General features: G+C 54.9%; 1 protein-coding gene across 4 annotated transcripts in view; it reads left to right on the top strand.

Annotated features, from left to right (window-relative positions):
- NECAB2 (N-terminal EF-hand calcium binding protein 2) overlaps positions 1–10,780 on the top strand; it is a 33,882-nt gene extending 23,102 nt beyond the window's left edge. For 2 of the 4 annotated variants that reach the window (XM_032156320.2, XM_058440272.1), the window contains exons 7-13: positions 2,199–2,317; positions 2,509–2,588; positions 5,162–5,215; positions 6,150–6,262; positions 8,646–8,723; positions 9,742–9,833; positions 10,252–10,780. In XM_032156320.2, coding sequence (XP_032012211.1) covers positions 2,199–2,317; positions 2,509–2,588; positions 5,162–5,215; positions 6,150–6,262; positions 8,646–8,723; positions 9,742–9,833; positions 10,252–10,280 — 565 coding nt within the window. In that variant the 3' untranslated portion in view covers positions 10,281–10,780. The remainder of the gene's footprint in view (positions 1–2,198; positions 2,318–2,508; positions 2,589–5,161; positions 5,216–6,149; positions 6,263–8,645; positions 8,724–9,741; positions 9,834–10,251) is intronic. The other 2 variants (XM_032156325.2, XM_058440273.1) reach the window with 1 other exon arrangement.
- Positions 10,781–15,581: the final 4,801 nt, after the last annotated feature.

Raw genomic sequence — 15,581 nt, 5'->3', positions numbered from 1 at the left:
CATTGCTCAGGATCCAGCTTGAATCCTGAGGCTTGCCACCTCTCTGTTAAAAAGAGACTGGGAAACCAGAGAGGTGTTGAAGACAGTAGTAGCAAGTTGAGACTTTCTCAGGAGGACTGAAAGAGACATGAAAGCAGAGTGGCTTTCTCACAATATTTGGTCTTGTGTTGGGCCTTGTTTGTGTGCTTGGAACCATGGGAATGCATCTGAGCTCCCCTCCTAGGCAGTGGATGCCGTTTTAGGGCTGTGACCTGATATTTAGAGAGGAGCGGCGTTCTCCTGGCTCAGCAGTCTCAGCCCCCTGGGGACCACGAGCACCGCCCGCCACCTCCATTTGCTGTTTCAAGTTGAGACAAACCCCTCTTTGCTCAGTTCTTTCCGGAACAGCTGATGTGCTTGACACAGAAGAAAAAGAGAAAATGCAAACAGATGAGGGAAGCAGCCAGGTGTTGGCACCCAAGCTCGATTGAGCCCTCAATTTTCCAGGCAGAGAGGTACCTGAGGACCAGGATGTTGGTTTGCTGGGGGACTGGGGTTTGATTGTGTGTTTCTTTCTGGTTGAAGAGCTGGTCCTGATCAGATATGGCTGTGAAGGTCACTCTGAGACACTGTTTCCCGATGAGTTTGATCTGAGCATTTGCTGCTGAATCACCTGGGAAAATTAAAATACACATTCCCCGGCTCCTGGCCATACTCACTGGCTAGAATCCCTGGACCGGAGCCCAGAACTCTGCACATGTGGTCAGTCTTGTGATTCTTGGGTGCCCTAGAATTAGCAGCCATTGCTGTGAAAAAAGCTGACACTGAGATTTCCTTTGGTTTTCCTGTTACTATCTTGATGAAAAACTTGCTGTTTTTCCCCTGCTGCAGAACAGGTACTACGGCTGCACGGTTTTCAGGGCTGACTTCCCGCACTGGGCCAGCTCCATCACGCGTCAGTAGTTATGCCCACCTGCCCCCATGGTGGGACCTTACTTGGGGGTGTTGTCAGACGGGACAGCTTGTCGTGATACCTGTGTTCCACACATGCCCCTCCCTCGAACTTCCCCAAATCTCAGCTAGTTTGGCTCTAGGCTGTGGGTCCCTGAGGACTATCCTGTTTCCCTTCCCCAGGACAGTCTCCCAGGATGTCACCTGTAGCAGAGGCTACTGGCTCAGACCCCACCACCCAGGAGCCCTGAGCAACCCGTCATGGTCTGAGGGACACATTTAATTTCCTGCTGGTTTATAGAGGAGCCATGATTGACACCATGAAGACTCTGCCAGCCTCTCCCCTCCCAAGGCGGGAGTCGAGCTTGCTCCCTCCACACGGGGGAGAGCCTGGCTGAGTGTTCAAGGTTCACAAGAGAAAATTCCAGAATGCACCAAGACTGTGACGCACAGAGACCAAGGGGGGTGTTGGGGTCGTGCACAGGGCACTCTGTGTGTCTTTTGCGGGGAGTGTTTGTGTTTATGTGTGTCTGCCGGGAGCTTTTCAGCATCCTTTTCCATGGGAGGGTTTGGTCATTCACTGAGCATTTTTTGAGTCCCTGCTATGTGCTGGGCACAGTGCAAGGTGAGCAGTGTGTGTGTGCCTGTGGCTAGCTGTGCCTGTCAGGGCACGCAGGGGTGTGTATGCACGTGAGAATGCACAGGAGAGGGGTGTCCAGCCCCAGGAGATGGGGCCAGGCCCAGGTCAGGATCACAGTTTCTGTCCTGTTACATCCCGACTGTCAGTATCTCTTTAGGTCTCGCTTTTATGTGTATGTGTTGGAGGCGGGTCTTGAAACCAGGTTCCCCACCCCAGAGGGCACCAAACATTAAATGGGCTTATCATGAGGGAGGGAGGGGGACTTGGTCACTCCACAGCTTGGGCTCTACAGGTGCCCCAAAGCTTTGACCTGTTAGGGTAGGGGTGGGTACCTGGCTCAGCCTCACCCGGGAACTGAATCTCTTGGGGAAAAGGCCTGGGCCGTGGGGTTTTGGAATGGAGCTGAATTGAAATCCCAGCTCTGCCCACCTAGCTGCGTGGCCCTGGCTGAGTCACCTGCTTTAAGAACCTCATTTCTTCCTCTGTCACAACAAAGGCCATGATGCAAGTTCTGTGCATGTGTGTGTCCACTGTCGGTGCTTAAAAATGCCTGTTGAAGCTGCTAGAAGTGGTAAGGGCCCTGAAGCCACCGTCCTCGTGTGTGTTTGTGTTCCCATTCAAACTGCAGACTGAACCACAGCAAACCCACCCACGACGTGGCACAGACCTGGTATGGAAGCCCCACTCCCTCCTCTGCCCCCAACCACAAGCTCCTGGCTATGGAACAAGGCAAGAGCCTTCCATCTGGTGAGAGAAAGCGGGGGCCCTGGTGGGGGTACCGGCCGGGGGACCCGAGGAGTTCTGAGAGTCCTCTGACAGGGACTGGGGAGATGAGGAGCAAGTTAGATGCCCCTGGAGGGGCTGGGTGTTTCCAGCTTCCCCCCAAAGCCTTCGCCCTGCCCACCACTGAAGTCTGTATTTCTCTTTTTCTACCGCAGCCACTGAGGATGCAAAGGAAGAGGGTCTGGAAGCCCAGATCAGCCGCTTGGCAGAGCTGATTGGGAGGCTGGAGAGCAAAGTAAGCCCTGGCCAGAACCCCGCCTCTGCTCCTTCCAACCCCTGAGGGAGTGCAGAGTTAGGCCTGGAAAGTCTGGGCTGCAGAGGAGACAGGGAACCACGAAAAAGACATCCCCCAGGTGGGGCGTGGAGCTGCCGAGGACGAAGCTAAGGATCAAATTCCCGGGGATGCTCGTGTTGTTCCGGCCCAAGCGGGGACACCTGGGGAGAGAGAGTGTTGGAGGGTCGGGCACACCTGCAGGCAGCAGGAGCAGCTCCAGGAATAGAGGGTGGTCAGCAGGGTCCTGTGTTGCAAGGCCCTAGCTTCAAGGAGACTTTGCTCTGAAGTGGCTAGAGCAGGTATTGGCCAAAAGGCAGCCCCAGGACGAGAGAGAGACGTGATGATTCGGGAGTGTTTTGAAACAAGGAAGGAAGTGACCAGCAGTAGCAAATGTATTAGGTGTGATATGGGACGTCCACAGGTCATAGAAAATGGCACAGCCCTTACAGAAAACATTTTCAGAGAATGTTTCATGACTCGGGATGGAGTGCTCACAATATGACCATCTGGTGGAAAGAAAAGTTTGTCTTAGGCCCTACAGACAGATGGGCTGTGGTATCAGTCAGAATTCTGGTTGTGCCACTTCATAGCTGTGTGACCCTGGGCAGGGACTTGTCCTCTCTTAGGCTCAGATTCCTCCTCTGATAAGAAAATGACCTGGGGCATGGGACCCCTCCCTCATAGGGGTGTCGTTAGGATGAACCAAAATGTTGTCTGAGTGGTTTAGCACAGGGCCCGGTGCTGTAGGTTGCATTTAATATTAGCAATGTTAGCAATTCTTATGAGGCATTCTGTTACCCACACCTACCCACATGCACGCACCACACCCGTATACCCACATCAGCCAAGGTAACTGAGCTCTCAGAACCCTGGGATTGAGGTGGTTTTATGTTTCTCCTACTTTTGTGTATTTTTTTTACACCCTTTGTGTAAAGGGTATTGCTACTTTTAGTTTGGGGGTTCTGAGGAATTCATGGGGGCAGGAACAAGGGGCTCCCCACACCGAGGGAGACAGGCTGATGTGGAACGAAGTCCGAGGGAGGAAGCTCAAACTTCCCTCCTGCAGGGATGAGGCTGAGGTGGAGTTACCCCCTTTCTGAAGCCGGCTGCGGGAGCGGCTCGGAGGGGACCCCGTGGCCCGGTTGTCATAACAACTCAGCAGGCGCCTCGGGAGGGACACTCTTTGAAGCTTATTTTTAGAGCACCGTCGCCCTAACAACCAGGCTGGCTGGTAACCACGGAGTACCTGGGCGTCCTGGAGACGGGGTGGGACCAGGTCCTCCTTCCTAGCCTCTAATTGGCCCGGGCGGTCAGTAGGGGCCAATGCGGGCCTGGCTTCAGGCCCCGCCCTTCATCTGCCAACCTGAGCTGCCTCTGGGCTGGAAGGATGGAGGCCCTAGGGGCAGCTGGCTGGGAGAAGAATGGGGCAGACACGGGGGCCATAGTGCCTCTCCTCATCCTCCTATGGCTCTTCCAGCCCCAGCCCTGCAGGACCCCTCACGTATGCTTGTAAAACCATGGAAGCAGATTTGTTCCTGCCAGGTACACCTTCACCGCTTACCAAGGCGTGTTCATGCTGTGTGCCCCCAGAAGGCAGTGCCGTTGCCAGGATCAGCTACTACAGAGCCCAGTGCAAAATGAGCATGCAAGGTCCCTTGCTCATTTAGAACGTCACGGTGGTGACTGCACAGACTCATCCACCTGCTGCTGTTTTCGTTATTAGCCGGTGTGCTTTATTTGTGCCCTGTGTGACTCCCATAGATGGTCTGTCTTCATTGAGGATGGACTGAGGTAGCCACAGAGGTGGTGGTTAGTGGGGTGCCCAAGCTAAAGGAAGCAGCAGCATGAGCCTGTGCATCAGGTAGAGACACTGGGTTCAGACCCACGCTTTGACGCTTACATGGCTTTCGTGCCTTCAGAGCCAGGGTTCTCTGCCCTGACACAGTGACTGTTGATCATCTGTGAGGGCTTGGCCCTGTGTAGGCACCAGGCGTGGGTGAACAAGGCAGCTGTGCTTCCTGGAGACTGAAACTTACAGTGGGGCAGCACCTTCCCTGGGGAGTCTGGAAGACTGCGTGTTTGTAAACCATCTAGCTCAGAGCCTGGGGAAGGCCAGAGAGAACAGGTCACCGCATTAGATCCCTGAGGTGCTGGGGGTTATGATTTGGGGTGAATTGTAAGTTACAGGGAATCTAAGGGCTGTTGCTCGTCATTGTGGCAAACCCCAGCATCTTGGACTCAGGCCTCTGGAGTCCCCACTGCTGCTTCTCCCAAGGCATCCTCACCCCAGCAGCATGTTCTAGGTCCCCCTTAGGCCCTCTGCAGTGGATCACCTGGGCCTCTCTGCCTCCCATTGTCCGCAGAGGCCCGGACCAGAGGGAGTCTCTGCCACTTCCTAGGGTTGGTCTCCCAGTCCTGTGCAACAGGGCCCGGTCCCTGGGAGCTCCCAACAGCCCTAGGGCTCCCGGAGCGCCTGGCCCCCGGGGCGGAGTGGGGCTCTGGGTCTAGCATCAGTGTGTGCTGGATTGTTTCAGGCACTGTGGTTCGACCTGCAGCAGCGCCTGTCAGATGAAGATGGCACCAACATGGTGAGGCCCCTTCCCCCCTCTCTCCTGAGAGCACATCCCTGCCCATGCCAGGACTGCCAAGATCCAAGTGGCTCAATGCCCCTGACCCCCCTCTCCCTGCCTGGGGCCAGCATGAGGGGAGATGTAGCCTCAGCACTTGGCCCCCGGACCCTGCCCTGGCCCAGGAGCCACCGCACTGATCTGACTCCGCTACTATTTCTTGAGGCTCTGCGGGCCTTTTTTTTTTTTTTTTTTTTTTTGAGACTGAGTCTTGCTCTGTCACCCAGGCTGGAGTGCAGTGGTGCGATGTCGGCTCACTGCAACCTCTGCCTCCTGGGTTCAAGCGATTTTCCTGCCTCAGCCTCCTGAGTAGCTGGGATTACAGGTGCGTGCCACCACACCTGGCTAATTGTTTTGGTATTTTTAGTAGAGACCAACAGGGTTTCATCATGTTGGCCAGGGTGGTCTCGAACTCCTGACCTCATGATCTGCCTGCCTTGGCCTCCTAAAGTGCTGAGATTACAGGCGTGAGCCACCGCACCTAGCCCAGAGGCTCCTGGACTTTGATCCGAAAACAGTTTGGCGTAGAGCAAAGTGGTCAGCCAGACAGTGATGTGAAAAGGCCGAGTCCATCAACTATGAGTTTCTCTTGTCAGAGGATGTGCTGCGTTTCGGGCCCTGGAGGCTGTGCAGGTGGCTGTGGACATGGATGGGGCCTCTGTAAAGAACCTCGTCTGTTTTCCCCATTTATGGGGGCTACTTCTGCACTGGGCTCTTGAGGTTCTAGTCCTTTCTTAGCCCATTTGTAGTCCATTCTTACACATTCATGGGTAGGAATGAAAAGTCGGGGAGGGTTTATTTTGACCAAGGAAGGGAGGTCATGGGGGCCGGATGGGGTCTTTAGGGAGAAGGCCTGGCATGGAGCCCCACATTGACTCCTGCTGTGGCCCGGCAGCACCTGCAGCTGGTCCGGCAGGAGATGGCCGTGTGCCCCGAGCAACTGAGCGAGTTTCTGGACTCTCTGCGCCAGTATCTGCGGGGGACCACTGGAGTGAGGAACTGCTTCCAGTGAGTGAGCTGCTGAGGCGTGGGTGGGACGGTGGCAGGGAGCTCTGCCTGGCAGTGGAGGAACAGGGCAGGGCTAGGCCTACCCCTAAGTACAAATTGCACCCCAGGGACACAAATACGTGGGTGTATAAGAACTGGGTTCCAGGTCTCCACTGAGGTTCCTCCCAGCCATGCAAATGTGGCAGGCGCCTTCATCTCCCTGGCATCAGCTTACTCATCTGTAAAGGGGGGCCACCCACAAGACTCCTTGCTGGGGTGATCATGAGTGCATATACAATCAAGTGTGTGAATCTCACGTGTGAAGGGCTCCAGCTGGGCCTGGTGTGCCCCGTGTGCTCAGTCACCCTCAGCTGTTGCTCTCACAGGGATTGCTGCACACTTAACACCAGGCCCAGAATGTAGCATGTGCTCAGTTAACCACCGAGGAAGAAAAGGAGAGTCGGTGAGGCTGAAGGGAAATGCCCAAGCGAGGTGGTCACCATTCTCCTCCTCCTCCCCATGATGTGCCGAGATGTCCAGGGCGGGGCAAGTGGCCTTACCTTCAAATTCCCATTCATACCCCCAGGCTGATGTAGCTCCTTGGTAAAGCTCAGCCATGTGGCCATGGCCAGAGTAGAGGGGTCTGTAGAAGACAACAGCCCTTTGTTCTTGCTGGTAGTGGCCCCCTGCCCCCCATTTCTACACCAAGGCTGTGCCCAACTCCCTCCCTTTCCAGGGCTTTCTTCAACCTCCAGAGCACACATTCACCCCGTTGCCTGGGGGCACAGCGGTGAATCAGGCGGGCCAGGTCCTGCACAGGGTCTTCGGGAGGGGTCTTCCTGGGCCCCCTGTGCACTGAGGCGTGAGTGACAGCAGCCTGACCTGTAGCACGGGGGAGGAGCAGCCTGGGCAGGAGTGCAGCTGTTGCCGAGACCCGGGGTGGCCACAAGGGGCCATGCTTGAGTAAGTAGCCAGGATGGTGGCAGGACTCACTCCCCTCCAGGACAGACTACACAGGAGCCAGACTTCATCTTTTTCAATTACCTGAATAAGTGGGAGGCCCCAGCGTGAAGCAGGGCCACCGCATTGCACTGTGGAGAGGAGACAAGGTGGACGTAGGGGCTCCGGTTTGTTGAATTGGAGATGGCAAGCCTGGAGAGCCAGGTGCGATTTCACTTGCCAGGCACGGTGCACCTAAAGCTGGCCGGAGGTGTGTCTGCCCCTAGATGGAATCCAGCCTGGCCCCCTCCTGCCAGGATGAGCACTGTTGCCCTTCACCCCCAGCTCTTGGCTCCCCTTTATGGTCACTTGGGGCTTCCTCATAGTAGTGCACTTGCAGAGAGGGGCCCGGAGTGGCATAGACTCTCTGTGCCTTTAAAATGAGGGGAGTGCTGTCCCCTGGGTCCCATAGAATAACTAGGGAGTTGTCTGCAGCCCTTTCCTCTGTGGTCCAACACCCCCTCCCCTCAGCCTCCTTCGGTCAGGTCAGGTACAGTGCAGTGGGGTTGTTGCAAGGATTAAATGAGAGGACAAGTAGGAGGAAGATGCTTTGATTTTTAAAGAAAAGGTTTTATTGTATTTTGAGACCAAATCTTGCTTTATTGCCCAGGCAGGAGTGTGAGTGGAAGCTCAGCGCACTGCAACCTCTCCCCAGAGGGTTTAAGTGAGTCTCATGCCTCAGCCTCCTGCATTGCTGGGATTACAGGCATGTGCCACCAGGCCCAGCAAGTTTTCGTACTTATTTTTTTTTTAAGAGACAGGATTTCCCCATGTTGGCTAGGCTGGTCTTGAACTCCTGGCCTCAAGTAATCCACCTGCCTCGACCCCCGCAAGACTTCCCAAAGTTCTGGGATTACAGGTGTGAACCATCACCTTCAGCGAACTGGTTTTGTTTTGTTTAAATAAATGTTCACATTTCAACATGACATTTCAGCTGGGCACAGTGGCTGAAGTTTGCAATCCTGGCACTTTTGGAAGCCAAGGTGCAAAGACTGCCTGAGCCCAGGAGTTCAAGACCAGCGTGGGGAACATAGCAAGACCCCATCTCTACTAGGACATTTTTTGAATTAGGCCAAGTGGTGCACACCTCTAGTCCCAGCTACTTGGAAGGCTGAAGTGATTGTGCCACTGCACTCCAGCCTGGGCAACAGAGTGAGACCCCGTCTCAAAAGAAAAACTACATTGCATTGATTCTATTTAACAGATAGCTTTTGGCCACTATAAGAAGCCAGGCCTTATTCCCTGTGCTGGGGTCACCCTGTCGAGTCTCGATGGAGGTCAAGACAGGAAGAAACGTTGAAGGCAGCCCTTGTGTTAGTGGTGGGCCTCAGGCCACCCTAGGGGAGCAGCACTGAGGTGGCCTCAGTTGAGCTCCAGCCTCCCCCCTGCCCATCTCCTGTTGCAGCATCACTGCCCTGAGGCTCTCCGACGGCTTCACCTTTGTCATCTATGAGTTCTGGGAGACAGAGGAGGCGTGGAAGAGGTGAGATGCTGGGGCCCCACAGCAGGTGAGGGGGACAGAGGGAGGTGCCCGGGCTGTCTTCCTACAGCCAGACCTCCTTGGAGGGGAGGGTAATGCTGAGTCCAGTAGGCAGATGCCTGAGGCATGTACCTCCCGGCATGCTTGCCTCAGTAAACCCCAGTGGAGTAGTGAGACCCCCCACCCCACTCAGCGGGGCTCTCCTGCTGTCCCCAGGGTTGCTTCTGTGCCCCTAGAGCACCTTGTCCTCCTGGAACACCCCTGGGGGCCGAGGCACGGCCTTCTTTCCCACCCTGTAGAGTTGAGGGCCTGACCTAGAAGGTAACTCAGACCCCATGTGATCAATTGTTCCAGCGACTAACCTCCCCTCCAGCTGAGTGCCTGGTACGAGGGACGGAGACGGGGTTAGGGTGTCATCAGCTCTGGCGGGCTTTAGGCCTTTGTCGTCTGCTGAGAGCACATCTGAGACAGGTTCCTCCACACTCTGGGTGGAGACTATTTCTGATGCGCCAGACCCCACAGGCAGGAAGCGGGGCCTAGGGGTAGCCCATGCCCCCATATCCTGCTTGGTAAACATGGTTTGCTGACAAACTCAGGACCCCGGTGGGAACAGGGGCTGTCATGAGAAGTGACGGTGTCTCCTCCCTGTCCGTACTTCAATGACTCATAAAACGAGGGCTAAAACCCTTCCCAGCTTCCGTGTTATCATGGGTCACAGGCAGAAGATGGCCCCACTCCTCCTCCTAGGATAAAGGGGGAGGTAGAGGCTCTGTGCACTGAGTAGGGGGATCCCACTGCCCATATATGGCTCACAGGGAAAAGAGAAGCTCACTGCCCACCCCCGAGATCCCCAGAGTCAGCCTCCCTGGGTACCCCTCACCTTTCCACAAACGCTCTGAGTCCAAAGACCCTCCCTGTGCTTATTGATAAGCTCCCCATTTTGGGCAGAACTAGGATTAATAGGGGATCCACACGTGGAGCTGCACTCCTGCCGCCCCTGACTAATGCCCCTGCGTCACAGGCACCTGCAGAGCCCCGTGTGTAAGGCGTTCCGGCACGTCAAGGTGGACACGCTGAGCCAGCCTGAGGCCCTCTCCAGGATCTCGGTGCCAGGTAGGGGGCGAAGGCCTGGAACCGCATTGGCCACCTGCCTAGAGAGAAGGGCAACAGCCTAGAGGCTGCCCCGTAGCTCCCGGGGACTTGCCTGCTTGCTGTGACCCCACTGTAAGCTCCTGACACCAGTGCCAGGTGTGCAGAGAGGGTCCTAGAGGAGAGGACCAGCCCTGAGGTGGCCCCACATACAGGTATGCTGGCCAGAGCCTGCACCAGAGCACCCCCTCCATGGCCCCCTACTTCCAGCCAGACTGAATTTCCCTTCCCAGGTGTGGGGTTTGCACCTGGGTGACCAGCAAGGACCTGTGTGTCACACAAGGACTCAAAGCCATCCCCCCACCTGCCCTTCAAGACCACCACCAGCTACAAGGCTGCCCACGTTCCTACTCCTTCCCCTCTAACGTGTCTCTCCTTCTAGCTGCTTGGTGCATGGTGGGACGGGACTGACAGCCTCCCAGCGGCCCGTGGATGAGCCCACCAGCCCCTTCTGCTTGTGAAGGAAATCCCCTGTTTTCTAGAAACTTTGGTGCAGAAGCTTCTTTTCAATCCATCCTCCACAAGAAGGTGTGTCCCTGCTGTGAAGTGAAGGAGGCCTCCCCTGCCCCGACCTGAGAAGGCAGAGCAGTGTCTGTGCTGCCAGGTCCTGGTGAAGCCCAAGGTTGTGGGTGAAGGGGGTGGCTTCCTGCAGCCAGCACCCCCACCTCCTGGTCCCTCCCCCACCCCTCCCACGGCCACGCATGACCCACACTCACCACGCCCTGCCCTCTTCAGTGACATTCTTCTACTTGGTAGGAGTCATGACCCTGTAGTGCCCAAACTAGCCAGGCAGCCGCCCAGGTGCCAAATAAACCCTGGGTGGGAAGGGCTGTGTGCTCTGTGTCTGTTTCCTGGTTGACAACAGCAGGGGGCCAGGGAACCTCCAAGTGCTCCCAGCCTCAGTTTTCTGAACCATAAAATGGAGGTGGTCGCTCTCTGCGGTATTTGGTAACTAGGCTCATGCCTGTGCAGGAGCTCAGCATCACACGCCTTCAAAGGACTGGACACAACTGTCAAAGTCACAGAAAGGGTGGATGACAGACAAAATCCAGCAAAGAAAGAGGCTCCCGGAGTAGGGGCCAGGCACGGGGCCGCCAGTAAAAGCACACAGCACTGATCCCTCCCAACTTCAATGCGGATAGGGCATCACCAATCAGGGATGCAGTCCCGAGTCTTACTGGGGTTCGGTGACGCATACACGGCTGACACCTCATGGTTCAACACCCCACCATAAATCACATGGTTGGCACAGAGCATGCAGTGTGGCCCAACAGTCTCACCAGGCAGGACACTCCAGGGACTGGTGAATCCTTCCCGGCACATCTGTGCATTAGCCATTCAACACAGCAGGAGACCCCGACTATGAAACGGAAATCATGTCTTAAGTCTTATTCTGGAAGCTTTATAACTTCTTCCTATTAGTCCTGGTTAGCAGGAAAGAAGTCACTCACAGCCCAGTGCAGTGACTCAACCTGTCAGCCCAGCACTTTGGGAGGCCGAGGCTGGTGGAACACCTGAGGTCAAGAGTTTGAAACCATCCTAGCCAACACAGTGAAACCTCGTCTCTACTAAAAATATAAAAATAAGCCGGGGATGATGGTACACGCCTGTAATCCCAGCCACTTGGGAGGCTGAGGCACGAGAATTGCTTGAACCCAGGAGGTGGAGATTGCAGTGAGCCGAGATCACACAACTGTACCCTAGGCAACAGAGTGAGACTGTCTTAAAAAAAAAAAGCAAATCACGCACAAAAGTTCAAAGGACAAAGAGAATGGTGGGTCTCGCTCCTAAAACAGGGCAGAACCAAGACTATGGGCCGGGGCACAGGTGGGAGCCCTGGGGGGAAGGGGCAGGACCCGGAATGGGCACCTTTCTACCTCCTGCACAGAGCCTGCAGGGCTGGCCAGCGCCACATGTGGTTATTCACACTGTCGCCACCCAGCGAGGTCCCTGCCCACACTGTCCAGCCCTCTGTGGTTGCCGGGAGCTTTGAAACCCCTGCTTCCAGGCAGGTCCCTCCCCCTTGGGTCCTGCCACCTCCTTGCGGGGTGTGATGCCCGCTGCTGCAAAACCAGCAAAACACGCCATGAGCTTATAGGAAACGAAAAGGGGGTTCAAGAACCATCTGTTATGTCTCCAAGCTGAATGCCCCTATACCACCCTGTCAGGGCCTGTTTTCTCACCTGTAAAGTGGGGAAAAGACCCCTCCCTTGAAGGATCAGGGGCTTCACTGCCTGGTGCACGAGAATGTCACTTACAGGCTCCTGCTGCCCCACCCACAAGGCTGGTATATTCCAACCAGCTCAGCTATTTTAAGAACAACATTCTCAGGGGCTAAGGCTTTCTGGGGTACAACTGAGGAACCGCCTTTAGCCAAGCCTTTTCCCCTCCCACATGTCACATCTGCCCAGCCCTCCATGGGGGGTGGTGTCGCTGTTGATTGCAGCCCATGTGCACTGAAAGGCTTCGGGGGGCCCCCTCAGAACCTGACTGGCCCATCTCCCTCCATGCTCCCTATGCTGTCCTGCTCTTGGCAGGTGAGGAGATGGAGACAGAGAGGGCAAGCAACTCACCAGAGGTCACACAGCAAGTAAGTGACTCAAGTCAGATCCAAACCCAGAGTTCTGGGCCTAACCCCTGCGCCACACAGCATCCACCCACGAGGAACAACAGCCTCAGATTAACCCATTAAGATCAGAATCAGGTTCCTCCAAATGCGAATTGCGAAGTACTGTATCCCATAGAAGTACCGTATCCCAGCAATTCCACTTCTAGGGATATACTCTACCTGAAACAGAAAAAGGCATCCAAACACTCACTTGGCCCACGTACTCCTAACAGCAGTATACACAATAGCCACAAGGTAGAAACTATCCAAATATTCATCAGCCGATGAAGGCATGAACAAATGCGGTCTCTCCAAACAGCTTATCATTCAGTCATCAACAGGAGTGAAGGACTGGGCCGTCGGTGACTCGAACACCCCACACTGAGTGAAGGCAGGCAGACACAACAGATGGCGTCTAATATTCCATTTACGTGAGACGTCCAGAATAAGCAAATCCACGTAGACAGAAAGCACAGAGTGGCTGCCTCTAGGATGGTGAAGAGGAAAAGGGGAGGGACGGATCATGGGCAGGGGGCTTTCCTCGGGATGGAATGCTCTAGAACTAGAGGGAAGTGATGGTGACGTAGCATTGCAAATATACTAAAGGCCACTGAATCCTATGCTTTAAGATGGCTAGTTTTACGTTATGTGAGTTGCATTTCAATGTTTAAGAATCTCAAATCACTCTCAAAAACAGTTCACCATCTGTACTTAGCCAGTAGAGCTGCATACTCACCAGGCCCGGTTCAAAACCTGCCACTTGTCCCTGGGAGGCATCTGTGGGTGGACAACTCCTCCTGAGGCGCTTGGGGCCAGCAGTGCCCTGGGCTGGGCCTCTGAGCCAAGGGAAAGAGGTCTCCCCTGCAGCCTACCATGCTCAGAGCAGGAGCACAAGGCATTTGCACTATGAAGCATCACCGGGCCATGTTCAAAGCTGTTACTTCTGACTCTCCACTGACACACAGCTGTCACCCTTGGCCAGGTGCTCCAACAGGACACGCTCTGTGTCGAAGGCTTTGCAAGGACCTCAGCTCAGACTCACAGCCATCCTGGGAGGGAGGGGCTGTCCACAGCTTCCTTTTGGAAAAGGACAAAAAGGTCAGAACTGGAAAGCTGGAAAACACCCAGAGGAAGGGTGCTGAGGCCGAGGAGAGCACTGGCAGGGATTTCCTGCAGTCACCACCCTAGGAACAGGCTTTGCCGAGGCCACACAGCTGCTAAGTGGCAGGCAGAGTCAAATCATCTGCCAGCCCCGGAGCCCGTGTGCTGGAAGCCCTACACACTGTCACCTGGCCCCTGAGGACATCTGGCTGGAAGGTGACATCCCAGCTTCTACCACTGTGATTGCATGAGCTGTGTCCTTGCATTATAATTTGCAGACAGTCATGGGAGGATCACATCGACCTGTCATAGAATCGAGATAGAAGCCTTTGTCCTGAGTAGTGATATTCAGTCACCCCTCAAAGAGCCCCACCATCACCTCTTAGCACTGAGTGCCAGTGCACTTGCCTCCTGAGGTGCTTTCCTGCTTTGGGATGAGTCCTCACCTCCTCATACTTCCCTTTTCCCCTTGGCTCCCAGGAAAATCAGGTACCCCTTGCCAATCACGACCTTGGTCTTCTGGGAATAAAGCTGCATTGCTTGGGTCTCCGTTGTGTGTGAGGTATCCCATCAGCTACTCTGGATCCATCATCGTCTTTCATCCTCACAAGAGACAGTAAGCCTGCTCCATTTTGCTGGTAGGGAAACTGATTCTGCAAAGAGGTTCACACACTTCCCAAGGCTTTGAGATAGCAAAGGGCAGACCCAGCGTTCAAAACCAACGGTCCAACTCCAAAGCCACTTCACACACAGCCTTCTTTGATGGCATGACCCTCACCCCGCCACTTTGCTGTCTCAGGACTCTCCATAAATAGTACTGGCATAGCCCCAGACTTCCTGGCCAGGGTCACAGAGCCCTTTAGGAAGCAGGCAGGTATAAATAAGAAATGAATGACAACTATTCAGCCTCACCTCTCACTCTAGGGTGATAAATTCTCCATTACAGCAATCTGGGCTCAGTGCAGTGGCTCACGCCTGTAATTACAACACTTTGGGAGGCCGAGGTGGGAGGATTGCTTGAGGCCAGGAGTTCGTGACCAGGCTGGGCAAACATAGTAAGACCCTGACTCAAAAAAAAAAAAAATACACAAAAATTAGCTGGGCATGGTGGTGCATGCTTGTGGTCCCAGCTACTCAGGAGGCTGAGGCAGGAGAATTACTTGAGCCTGGGAGTTGGAGGCTGCAGTGAGCAGTGATGGTGCCCCTGCAATGTAGCCTCAGTAACACAGTGAGACCCTCTCCCCCACCCCCCCCCCCCAAAAAAAAAAGAGGCCCGACATACTGGCTTACACCTGTAATCCCAGTGCTTTGGGAGGCTGAGGTAGGTGGATCACCTGAAGTCAGGAGCTCAAGACCAGCCTGGCCAACATGGCAAAACCCCATCTCTACTAAAAATACAAAAATTAGCCAGGCGTGGTGGCAGGTGTCTGTAATCCCAGGCTGAGTCAGGAGAATTGCTTGAATCCAGGAGGGGGAGGTTTCAGTGAGCTGAGATCGTGCCACTGCACTCCAGCCTGGAGACAGAGTGAGACTCCATCAAAAAATAAAAAATAAAAAAAAAATAGAGCAATCTGCCCACACGTGTCCCAATTCCCAAGGCCTGGGAAGATGCTGTGGCCCTTGAACATAGGCTGTGACAGGTCATGGTGGGGTTGGTCAGACACTGAAGAAGAGTCCTGGGTACCTTCCCAATACCCCCACAGGGTCAGAGTCTACACCTGCAGCCACACTTCTCCCATCCCCCAGCAGCCAGGCTACCGGAGCCCCAGGGCCAGGCACCTATTCCCACCTCCAGCCCCCCCACTCTGGTGTCTCCTCAGCGTGGCATGCAGAGTGGGAAGGAAAAGAATTTAACCCCAAATGAATTCTGATCTGATCTCTCTACCTTCAGGACACGCAGCCTGGATTTTTCCAAGCCTCAGTTGCCTAACCTGTAAAATGGGCACGTCTAGAAACATTATGGGCAGACACAAAGGCCCACATACATGTCAGGCTGTTCAGAG

Source organism: Hylobates moloch, unplaced genomic scaffold, assembly GCF_009828535.3.
Source record: "Hylobates moloch isolate HMO894 unplaced genomic scaffold, HMol_V3 SCAFFOLD_6, whole genome shotgun sequence".
In the NCBI taxonomy this organism is placed as follows: domain Eukaryota; kingdom Metazoa; phylum Chordata; class Mammalia; order Primates; family Hylobatidae; genus Hylobates; species Hylobates moloch.
Note: the sequence above shows the minus strand (reverse complement) of the source record. Positions and strands in the feature narration are given on the sequence as shown.